We start from the raw sequence: 10,919 nt of genomic DNA, 5'->3' as shown, positions 1-10,919 counted from the left end.
GCTGCAGCCTGACATTACCTTGCTTGTTTTTTTTTTTTCTTCCTCTGTTTATTGTCTGTCTCCAAGGTTCACTGCTGTGTCCCCAGATCCTGGTGGTGTACCTTGCACACGGCAGGTTCTTGTATTAGTCTCCCCTTGTGTTGTGATAAATGGTGGTTTAATACAACACAAATTTGTTATCTTACAGTTCAGAAGTGGCTCAGTGGGTAAAGAATCTGCCTGCAATCAATGCAGGAGACATGGATTTGATCACTGGATGGGGAAGATTCCTTGGAGGAGGGCCCAGCAACCCATTCCAGTAGTCTTGCCTGGAGAATCCCATGGATAGAGGAGCCTGGTGGGCTACAGTCCGTGGGGTCGCAAAGAGTCAGACACTACTGAAGCAGCTGAGCACGCACCCATGCACAGTTTAGAAAGTCAGAAGTCCTAAATCAGTCTCAGTGATATGAAATCAAGGTGTTGGCAGGGCTGTTTTCCTTCTGGAATCCCTAGGGGAGAATTTGTTTCCTTGCGTTTCCCACCTCCTCGAGGCTGCCTGCATTCCTGGGCTCACAGCATCATATCATGTAAACTTCTGCTTATGTCATCCCTTATCCTGTCTGTATCTGATGCATTTGCTGGCCCTTCTTATAATGACCCTGCGATTGGATTGAGTCTATCCAGATAATCCCGGAAGTCTCTCTGTTTGAAGGGCTTGAACTTAAACACAACTGCAAAGTCTTTTTTACCATTTAAGGTCACATATTCACAAGTTCAGGGAATTACATGTGGACGTTTTGGGGGGTTCATTATTTTGTCTACCAAGGGCTCAATAAGTATTTGTTGAATGGATGAATAAATGAATGCCTGGATCCCTTTACAAGTAGAGTACTGCTGAGTCCTGAACTCCAGGCTGGCTCAGCCACTTACTGTCAAGTCCCTTTTTTCTCCTCCATTAGATGTATTCTGAGCACCCACAATGTACCCCAGTCTTGGAAGACCCTGGACTGCCAAGCAAATAAATGGAGACCCTGCTTTCCAAGAGATGAATCAATTTGGCTTCTGGGAGGAGCCCAAGAAAGAGAAAATATGATGTAATTTGTTTGAGTCCATGTTCTAGGTCACCCCAAAGAATTTTAAGTCCTGAGGGGGTGTGCTTACCTAGAGGCTGACATTTCAAATGGCTCTTGTGCACGAGTAGGAGTTTATGCAGTAGGGAAGTGGAAAGGGCATACATGGCCAGGGACAGGCCACAGACCTCTTTGAGGAACTGTGAGGAGAGTGATGTGATTCCTCATGGGAGGGAGACCAGTTTTAGGGCGAGGGTCATATCTGGAATAGAGGTCTTGAAGGTCACAATCAGGAGAATGGGTTTAGCGAGGGCGCAGAAGAGTTTTGAAGCAGGCGTGTGGAGGTTGGAATCAGGGCTGCTCCCTCTGGTTACTGCATTGTGGAGTGGGGAATGAGGGGCCAGCACCTGAGCCTGGGGTGGAGGCGGCCAGGACAGGGTAGGGACAATGGGGACAGAGATAAGGGGACAGATCTGAGAGAGACTTAGGAAGTAGGATCAGTGGGACATGGTGGTAGATTGAGAAGGGTTGGCTGAGGAAGAGGGTAGAGACAGCTGGAAAGAAGGACAGAAAGAAAGTGAAAGTCACTCCGTTGTATCTGACTCTGTGACCCATTGAATTCTCCAGACTGAATACTGGAGTGGGTAGCCTTTCCCTTCTCCAGGGGATCTTCCCAACCCAGGGATGGAATCCAGGTCTCCTGCATTGCAGGCAGATTCTTTACCAGCTGAGCCACAAGGGAACCTGGAAATGTAAATGACCATGAACTGGCCCAAGTTGAGACCTTGTGAGAAGCCCTGGAGAATGCTGGTGATGCGGGAGAGAAAATAAGCCAAGGGGTCCATAGGCTTCTCCTTTGAAGACAGATCCATGATGAAGGTCACCAAGGGGACAAGATGGGCCTCAGTTCCATGTGAGGGCTTGGGGCTGTTTGTCTCCTGTCCCCATTCTCACTTGATTTACAAACAACCACTGGGGTAAGTCGGTGGGACTCTGAAAACGTCTCCCCCATTTCCAGATGGGTAAATTGAGACCCAGAGACGTCCAGTGACATGGCCAAGACCACACAGCCAGCAGACCCCAGGGAGCACAGGCCTCCAAGAAGCCCAGCTCAAGGGGGATTTCACATCTCTTGAGACTCAGGGAGAGGTGAGCGTGGGGGTCCCCTCTGAGTGATTCCTGGCCACAGAGAATTTCCTCCTCTTTGAAGGAAGCAGGAGTTCTTCTTTCATAATGTGAATGTCAGAGACTCTGGCCTCACGGGTGACTAAGAGTGTCTGAGGCTTGTGGGTGTAGCAAGTGCTTAAATACCAGACCTCCCTGTCCTTTGGTGATTGTAGACACCTGAGCTGGGACACAGGTCAAAACGATGGCCAGCCTGCAGACCCCTCTCCTGGCTGCCCTCATCCTCCTGGCTATGATACTTCAAGCAACAGAGGCAGGTGAGACTGGGAAGAGGCAGGGCTCTCTGCAGAAGTCAAGGTCAGACAGTAGTGGTGGAGAGAGTACTGAACTGAGAGCCGAAGACGCCAGTCTGTTGGCTGTTGGGCTAGTTCCAGTGCTTCTACCAGACCTGAGTCTTTATGTCTGCTAAATGAGCAGCGCTGAAGGCTTGGAGTCTAGGATCTGCCTCAGCTGGGTTGGGGTGGTGGTGGGTATGGCCCAGGGTCCCCCTAGAGAACTCAAGAATAGGGTCTTGGGGTGTGGAGAAGGAGCCCCTGAAGGAGGACCGCCTGGGTGGGGAAAGGTGGGAGCAGGGGTAAGGGCTATTCCCTTGGAAGACTGGTCCTGCCCTCTCACTGCCCCATTTTTGCTCTGGAACTTCCCCTCAACACTGGGCTGTTGATTTCCCTTTCCATCTCAAGGTCTGCTCTTCTGCCCTGTGTTGGGTAGGGGAATGAGGACTGGGCTGGGAGTCAGGAACGATGACTGCTCATTTACCGGGGGTTCCTGAGCACTTTTCCCTGCATTTAAGGCCCCAGAGAGTAGGTACTATTATTACCCCCTGGATCTGAGGAAGAAATTAGGTCTCAGAGATGTTACGTGACTCAGAGTAGAGTAAGACTCGAACCAGGGCTTGGGTGACTGGAGTCTGTCTGAGCCCTTGACCTGACACTCTCCTGGGTCCTGCTGTGTGGTCTGGGCAAATCCACCTCCTTCTCTGGACCCTAGTCTCACCATTTGCTCCAGGAAGGGGATTAAAGTAGATGTGAGCTGAAGGGAAATTCTCCAAAGACCTGGAGAGTTCTTCAAAGTGCACGTGTTTCAGCCTGGCTGGGACAAGGCACTGAGCTTTTCTGACAAGCTCTTATGTGATGGTGATGAGGGTCCACAGACCTCACCTCAAATAGCAAAGTTCTAAGGCTCCTTCCTGTTCAGAGTCTCTGGATCCCATCTAGAGCTTCAGCATTGTTCCGTTTGTTTGGTTGAGTTTTGGTGGGTTTTTTATTCTTGGCCACGCTAGGCATTGTTTTTTATTGTCTGTTTGTTTGTTTCTTTGGGGAGTGCTATACCACTTAAAGAACCTTAGTTCCCTGACTAGGGATCGAACCTGTGCCCCCTACAGTGGAAGCACAGAGTCCTAATTCCTGGACCATCAGGGAAGTCGCCTTAGGGCATTGCTGATGCTCAGTGAGTCTGACTCCCTCTCCCCCGAGCTGGCTGATGCAGAGTGTAGACTCTGGGTGCTTAATGGCTTCTTAGAGATCCAGAGTGGGGTTTTGAGGACCCAGAATCCTTTGGACACCAACCTTCCGCATGAGAACAGAAAAGCTAAGACAGAGGTGAGGGCCAAGGGAGACCAGCCTGTGACGCCCCTGAACACCCCTCTCCCCCAGGCCCCTACGGTGCCAACGTGGAGGACAGCGTCTGTTGCCGGGACTACATCCGTTACCCTCTGCCCCTGCGTTTGGTGAAATATTACTACTGGACTTCAAATTCCTGCCGGAGACCTGGCGTGGTGTGAGTAGGGAGCTGGGGAGACAAGGCCCTAAAGAGCCTGAGGGGTGTTGCCCGGGAGGATCCAGGTGCTCGTGGGTGGTCTCTACCCGGGGCTGGAGGAATGCAGCTGGACGCCTGGATGCCAGGGGGAGCCCCTGGCTGGACTAGATGGCTCAGCTGAGGCTTGGGTGTACCAAGAAAAAAAAAAAACCCATGTGATCATTCGACAGATCTTATCGGGCACTTCCTTTGTGCCAGGCAGCACGTGCCTGGTTCTGAGATCGCAGAGGGTGCATCCGCGGGCATGGTGAGATAGGTAGTGTAGAGCTGCTATAGAGCGCAGGGTGCAGGGGACAGGCTGATCCCCAGTGCCCTGAGATTTAGTTATTTGAGGCAGTCCATTCTAATTTTTTTTTGTTTGTTTATTGGGATATAGCCCATTAACAAATAATGTTGTGATGATTTCAGATGAACAGCAAAGGGACCTGTAAAGGGATATACCTACACATATATCCATTCTCCCCCAAACTCCCCTCCCATCCAGGCTGCCACATAACACTGGGCAGAGTTCCATGTGCTGTATATAGTAGGCCATTGTTGCTTATCCACTTTAAATATAGCAGTGTGTACATGTCCATCCCAAACTCCCTAACCGTGCCTCCTCCACCATCCTTTCGCCCACCCAGGAGCCATAAGTTTGTTGTCTAAGTCTGTGAGTCTCTTTCTGTCTTGTAAATAAGTTCATTTGTATCATTTCTTTTTAGATTCCACATATAAGGGATGTTGTATGATATTTCTCCTTCTCTGTCTGACTTACTTCACTCAGTGTGACAATCTCTGCTGCTGCTGCTAAGTCGCTTCAGTCGTGTCCGACTCTGTGCGACCCCATAGACAGCGGCCCACCAGGCTCCCCCGTCCCTGGGATTCTCCAGTCAAGAACACTGGAGTGGGTTGCCATTTCCTTCTCCAATGCATGAAAGGGAAAAGGGAAAGTGAAGTCGCTCAGTCGTGTCCGACTCTTCGTGACCCCATGGTCTGCAGCCCACCAGGCTCCTCCGTCCATGGGGTTTTCCAGGCAAGAGCACTGCAGTGGGGTGCCATCTAGGTCCATCCGTATTGCAGAACATGGCATTATTTCATTCCTTTTCAATGAGGCAACCCATGCTTACCAGGAGAATATTAAGAGCTGACACTAAGTGCTTCCTCTGGGCCAGGCACTGCTCTGAGCATGACTGTTTCATTCTCATAGTGATCCTACAAGGAGGTGCTATTATTTCCATTCCACAGATAGAGAAACAGCCTCAGGATGGGATGAAGAGAAATGACTTGCTCAAGGTTGCCCAGGCTGGAACCAGGACTCTTGGGTCCTTGTTCTCCTTTGCTGCTTTCTCTCAGCTTCTTTGGTTTCTTTTCCTTGGCCTGGAGTCTGCTGGGGGTGGGGTGTTTGAACCTGGGGATTCATGAGCCCCTTTGGGTCTGTGTCATCGTCCCCTCTTCATCCTTCTCATTCATCTTCCACCCCTCAAAGGGGTAAAAGGCAAGAAGACTGAAGCAGGAAGCCCTGCCAGGGTCTTGCTTACTTCAATACTGGGCCTCAGTTTCCCCATCAGTATAATGGGAATGACCACCTTCATTTATTTTTATCAAACGTGTAGAGAGTGCTTGTTAAGTGCCAGTTACTGTTATAAACACTTTATAAATATTAATAAATAGTAGTCCTTCAAACAACTCAGTGTAGTAGGTACTGTGAAATCTCCTTTTTACAGGTGAATAAATGGACACAGTGAGTTATGGGGCCTTTTTGAGCGTCGCAGGGCATGATAATAGGAAGTGGGAGGTGTAATACTCAATTTCTGGCATATAATAGATGCTCAGTGAGAGGCAGTTGCTGTTGTTTAGTCGCTCAGTTTCTTAGTTGTTCTTTTGTGACCCCATGGACTGTAGCCCACCAGGCTCCTCTGTCCATGGGATTTTCTAGCAAGAACACTGGAGTGGGTTGCCATTTCCTTCTCCAGGGGATCTTCCCAACCCAGGGATTGAACCTGAGTCTCCTGCCTTGACACATGGATTCTTTACCACTGAGCCACCAGGGACACACATGATTATTGGATCTTGAGCCGGAAGGGATTCTAGAAGGAATGTGGTTCAATGAATGGCCGGGCCTTGTCCGGTGCCACAGAGCAGCCAGGGCAGGCTGTCCATGGCCAAGATCAATCCTGCTTTGCTGCCTTCTTTGTTCTTTCTGTTCATTGGTCATCTGTGTGTATGTGTGCACACACGTGTGCAGATCAGGGGTGTTTGTTGCAGCTCTGGCAAAAGTGGAAGCCCGAGCCCACAACTGCCACGTGGTCTTGGGCTATTGCTCCCCACTCTTGTCTGCTCTCAGATCTCTCCAGGGCGGGCCCGGATGGGGAAGTTCTCTGAAGGCCCTGCCCCAGAGCATCCAGTTTATGGCCAGCACGATGAGGCAGGTCTTACCAGCTCTGGCCCTTGGGCAAGTTCCTTTACCTCATTTGGGCCTCACTTTCCTCACTGTGAAGCAGATAGAATACTGGAGGCTCACAGGGTCGTTGAAGGATTTATGAAGAAAATCAATGTTAAAAGTTCAGGCCAACATATACCAAGTGAACCTTAAAAATGCATTTCAATATACATTAGGTGCAGCCAAATCCTGTTTGATTCCACTTCCATGAGGTACCTAAGAATAGTCGAATTCATAGTCAGAAAGTACATCGGTAGATGACAGGGATCAGAGAGTGGGAGGACGGGTGGGGAGATAGTGTTCAATAGGGACAGACTTTCAGTTTAAGAAGGTGAAAAATTCGGAAGATGGATGATGGTAATAGTTGCACAATAATGTGAATGTACTTAGTGCCACTGAACTGTCCAGTTAAATATGGTTAAAATAGTATGTTTTATATTATGTGACTTTTATTAGTTCAGTTCAGTTCAGTCACTCAGTCGTGTCCAACTCTTTGCAACCCTTTGTACCACAGCACGCCAGGCCTTCCTGTCCATCACCAACTCTTGGAGTTTACCCAAACTCATGTCCATTGAGTTGGTGATGCCATCCAGCCATCTCATCCTCTGTCGTCCCCTTCTCCTCCTGCCCTCAGTCTTTCCCAGCATCAGGGTCTTTTCAAATGAGTCAGCTCTTTGCATCAGGTGGCCAAAGTATTGGAGTTTCAGCTTCAACATTAGTCCTTCCAATGAACACCCAGGACTGATCTCCTTTAGGAGGGACTGCTTGGATCTCCTTGCAGTCCAAGGGACTCTCAAGAGCCTTCTCCAACACCACAGTTCAAAAGCATCAATTCTTCAGCGCTCAGCCCTCTTTATAGTCCAACTCTCACATCCATATATGACTATTTGAAAAACCATAGCCTTGACTAGATAAACCTTTGTTGACAAAGTAATGTCTCTGCTTTTTAATATGCTGTCTAGGTTGGTCATAACTTTCCTTCCAAGGAGTAAACGTCTTTTAATTTCATGGCTGCAATCACCATCTGCAGTGATTTTGGAGCCCCAAAAAATAAAGTCTGATACTGTTTCCACTGTTTCCCCATCTATTTGCCATGAGGTGATGGGACCGGATGCCATGATCTTAGTTTTCTGAATGTTGAGCTTTAAGCCAGCTTTTTCACTCTCCACTTTCACTTTCATCAAGAGGCTCTTTAGTTCTTCTTCACTTTCTGCCATAAGGGTGGTGTTATTTGCATATCTGAGGTTATTGATATTTCTCCCAGTAATCTTGATTCCAGCTTGTGCTTCTTCCAGCCCAGCATTTCTCATGATGTACTCTGCGTATAAGTTAAATAAGCAGGGTGACAATATACAGCCTTGATGTACTCCTTTCCTATTTGGAACCAGTGTGTTGTTCCATGTCCAGTTCTAACTGTTGCTTCCTGACCTGCATACAGGTTTCTCAAGAGGCAGGTCAGGTGGTCTGGTATTCCCATCTCTTTCAGAATTTTCCACAGTTTATTGTGATTCACACAGTCAAAGGCTTCGGCATAGTCAATAAAGCAGAAATAGACGTTTTTCTGGAACTCTCTTGCTTTCTCGATGATTCAGCAGATGTTGGCAATTTGATCGCTGGTTCCTCTGCCTTTTAAAAAAAAGTTAAAAACAGACCTTTGGGCCAGTCGTGGCACAATTATATAGCATCTACTGTCTGCTGTGCACTGTCGTGAGCACACCAGTTTATATATTAATTCATCAAATCGTCATCAGATTCCCGGGAAGTTGGACCACAATTATCACGCCCATTTTACAAATGTGAAAACAGAAGCTCAGAGAAGTTAAGGGACTCACTAACAAGTGGCAGAGCTAGAACTTTAATCCCAGATAAGCTGGTTCCAAAGTTCATGCTCTTGGCCACTATCCACTACCCGATACTCTCTCCCAAGACAGTGTCAGCAGTGATTATGAGCCTCTTGCGCATTCTATTTCCTGGCCTGTCCAGGCACTTGGGGCTGGGGCTGAAGGTATGGGAAGTCCTTGATGTTTATTTCCCCCTGTCCTTCTTAAGACATGTGAGTCACCTGCATTTATGAGTCACCTGCTGTATGCAAACCATCTGCAGTGGACCATGGCATCCTTGCTGCATGCTAATGAGGCTTCCTTCTCCCCCTGGTGTTTCTGCCTTCCAGCTTGCTGACTGTGAAGGACCGAGAGATCTGTGCTGACCCCAAACAGCACTGGGTGAAGAAGATTCTCCAGAAGCTGAACCAATGAGGCAGGCCCTGCTCTGATGACCGTGGCCTTGGTTCTTCCAGGAAGGCTCACAGATCCCCACCTCCCTCCTGTTACAGCGGCTTCCTGACATGAGCCTGTGCCAACGACTCTTTCAGTGCTGACAGAGCTTAATCCCTGCAGCTGTCACCCTCAGTCAAGCCTCCAGCTGTGCCTCTCATCTCCCCTCTTACCCTCCAACCCACCCTCTGCCCCACCAAAGCCAGAGGATCCACCATCCTGGTTAGTCACTCCTCTGCTCCAAACCCTTCCATGGCTCCCCATTGCCCTCAGCTGAAGTCAGAGCTCCTGAGCTTGGCACCTCAGTCTCCAGTCCTGCCTCATTTCCCTTCATGCATGTTGGGTTCCAGCTCCCTGTTCTCCCAACCCATGTCATACCTTTCCACTTCTGGCTCTTTTCCTGGGCTGCTCCTGATACCCAGAATGTCTTTCCATTTTCTGCACCTGTCCGACCCCATCTGTCCTCCAGGGCATCATCACTCGACCTAAGCAGCCAGTAATTGAGATTCAGTTTTTTAAATTTCCATGGGCCCTCTGCCTCTCTTTAGCAACACTGATCACCATCTTCCCAGAATTCTCAGGACTTGGGAGCTTGTCCTCCAGCCCTATCAGCTAGACCAACATCCACACCTGAGTTACTTTGGTCTCCTGGCCTCCAGCACAGAGCACAGGGGCTGGTTCAGAATCAGAGCTCAGTAACAGGCTGCAAACTGAGTCAATGAAAGTAGTTTCTCTCTCCCACCTCCCAAAGGCTCTCATGCATCAATACAGAGACTTAAGGTCATCTAGCGAAGGGCTGGTGGGGTCCATTAGGAAGCCTCAAATTTGCCCAGAATCACTTTTCTCCCCCATTTTACCTGCATGTTAGAGGTCTTTAACCTTCTTGCTTCCCTTGGGTTTTTACTGCCCCTCCAACCTCCAACATCCAGGCCTGATTTCTTCAGAGGGACTCTTCAGAGTCCCTCATTTTTTCTTCCTCCTTTCCCAAATAGCTAATAATGAAATTCATGCTACAGTATGAATGACTACACTTGGCTTGGTATTATAAGCTCTAGTTATATTTGTATAAGTAAAGAAGGCAGATGCTTAAAAGGCCAAATAAATGACAGGAAGAACTTCTAGGAAATGTGTGGGACGGGAACAAGGCAGTGATTTCCTGACCCCTGAAGTGAATGTGTGGGGTATAGTTAAGGGAAAGAGCCTTGAATGGAGGTTGTTCTCAGGTGGCTGTGGCCAGGCTAATGACTGGGATTTGGGATTCATCTGGAGCTCTTTGGGGACAACAGGTTCCCCAGGTATCTGTGCTTTTTCCTTTCTGAGGGACCCTGATGCAGCATGGCAGGGTGGTTGTCACTGTGTGACCCTGAGGAGAACATTTAACCTCTCTGAGCCTCACCTGAGAATGGGAATACCCATCTGAAGGGATTTGCTGTTAGGCTCAGGTGGAAGCCACAGGGAATGTGGCTTTGCCAGGCATAAACATCAGTGTCTTTCAGGGCTTGTGTCCCCTCCTAGAGCCCAAGGGCATTTGTCCACTGCAGGTACTAGAAGTGTTAACCTGCCCGCTGCCCATGCACATGGCCTCCAAGTGTTCTGGGATCTCCCTCCGCTCCTGTCCTGCCCATGCCCCTGCCCCTGCCCCTCAGGCCTTCTGGAAAATAAATCCTCTGCAACAGTGTCTGCTTTGTTCCTTGGCATGTGCTGTTCCTGTGAGGTGGGGCAGGAGACCCACGGCCCCCTCTCTCCCAGCGGAGAAGCCCTTGACTTTGGTACATGAGCTGGCTTGCACAAGGTCACCCTGTGAGAGGGTGGGGAGTCTCAGCCAGACCTCAGGACCTGGGAAGTAGCCGAGCAGGTGCCAGCAGGGAATCCCAGACATGTGTCCACCCTGGGACCACTTGACAGGAGGAGTTGATGAAATCATTCATTCAGTCCTCAATTGTAGATCTTTGAGAAGCATATTCATTCACTCATTCAATAACCCAACCTTAACCTTCCCCCTTCAAGGGAGAACACAGAGACAGAGGAGAGTGTATTAGTTAAGAAATGCTACTTGCAGAAACAACCCCACGAATCTCAGTGGCTCAACTCCATACAAGGTTTTGTCTTCTCACATGAAGTCTGACCGGGCATTCCTGGTCTGTGGTGACCTTCCACCCATGTGGTCATTCAAAG

At 49.1% G+C, this 10,919-nt stretch overlaps 1 protein-coding gene across 1 annotated transcript; it reads left to right on the top strand.

The window, feature by feature from the left end:
- Window positions 1-2,380: 2,380 nt before the first annotated feature.
- On the top strand, window positions 2,381-10,422 carry CCL22 (C-C motif chemokine ligand 22). The gene is made up of 3 exons (XM_027516478.1): window positions 2,381-2,491; window positions 3,887-4,010; window positions 8,642-10,422. Exons 1-3 carry the CDS (start codon window positions 2,419-2,421, stop codon window positions 8,724-8,726), a joined length of 282 nt encoding a protein of 93 aa, XP_027372279.1. The 5' UTR covers window positions 2,381-2,418; the 3' UTR covers window positions 8,727-10,422.
- The last annotated feature ends 497 nt before the right edge of the window (window positions 10,423-10,919 follow it).

The sequence above is a fragment of the Bos indicus x Bos taurus genome, chromosome 18 (assembly GCF_003369695.1).
Source record: "Bos indicus x Bos taurus breed Angus x Brahman F1 hybrid chromosome 18, Bos_hybrid_MaternalHap_v2.0, whole genome shotgun sequence".
In the NCBI taxonomy this organism is placed as follows: domain Eukaryota; kingdom Metazoa; phylum Chordata; class Mammalia; order Artiodactyla; family Bovidae; genus Bos; species Bos indicus x Bos taurus.
The sequence above is the reverse complement of the archived record's forward strand: the minus strand, read 5'-3'. Positions and strand labels throughout refer to the sequence as shown.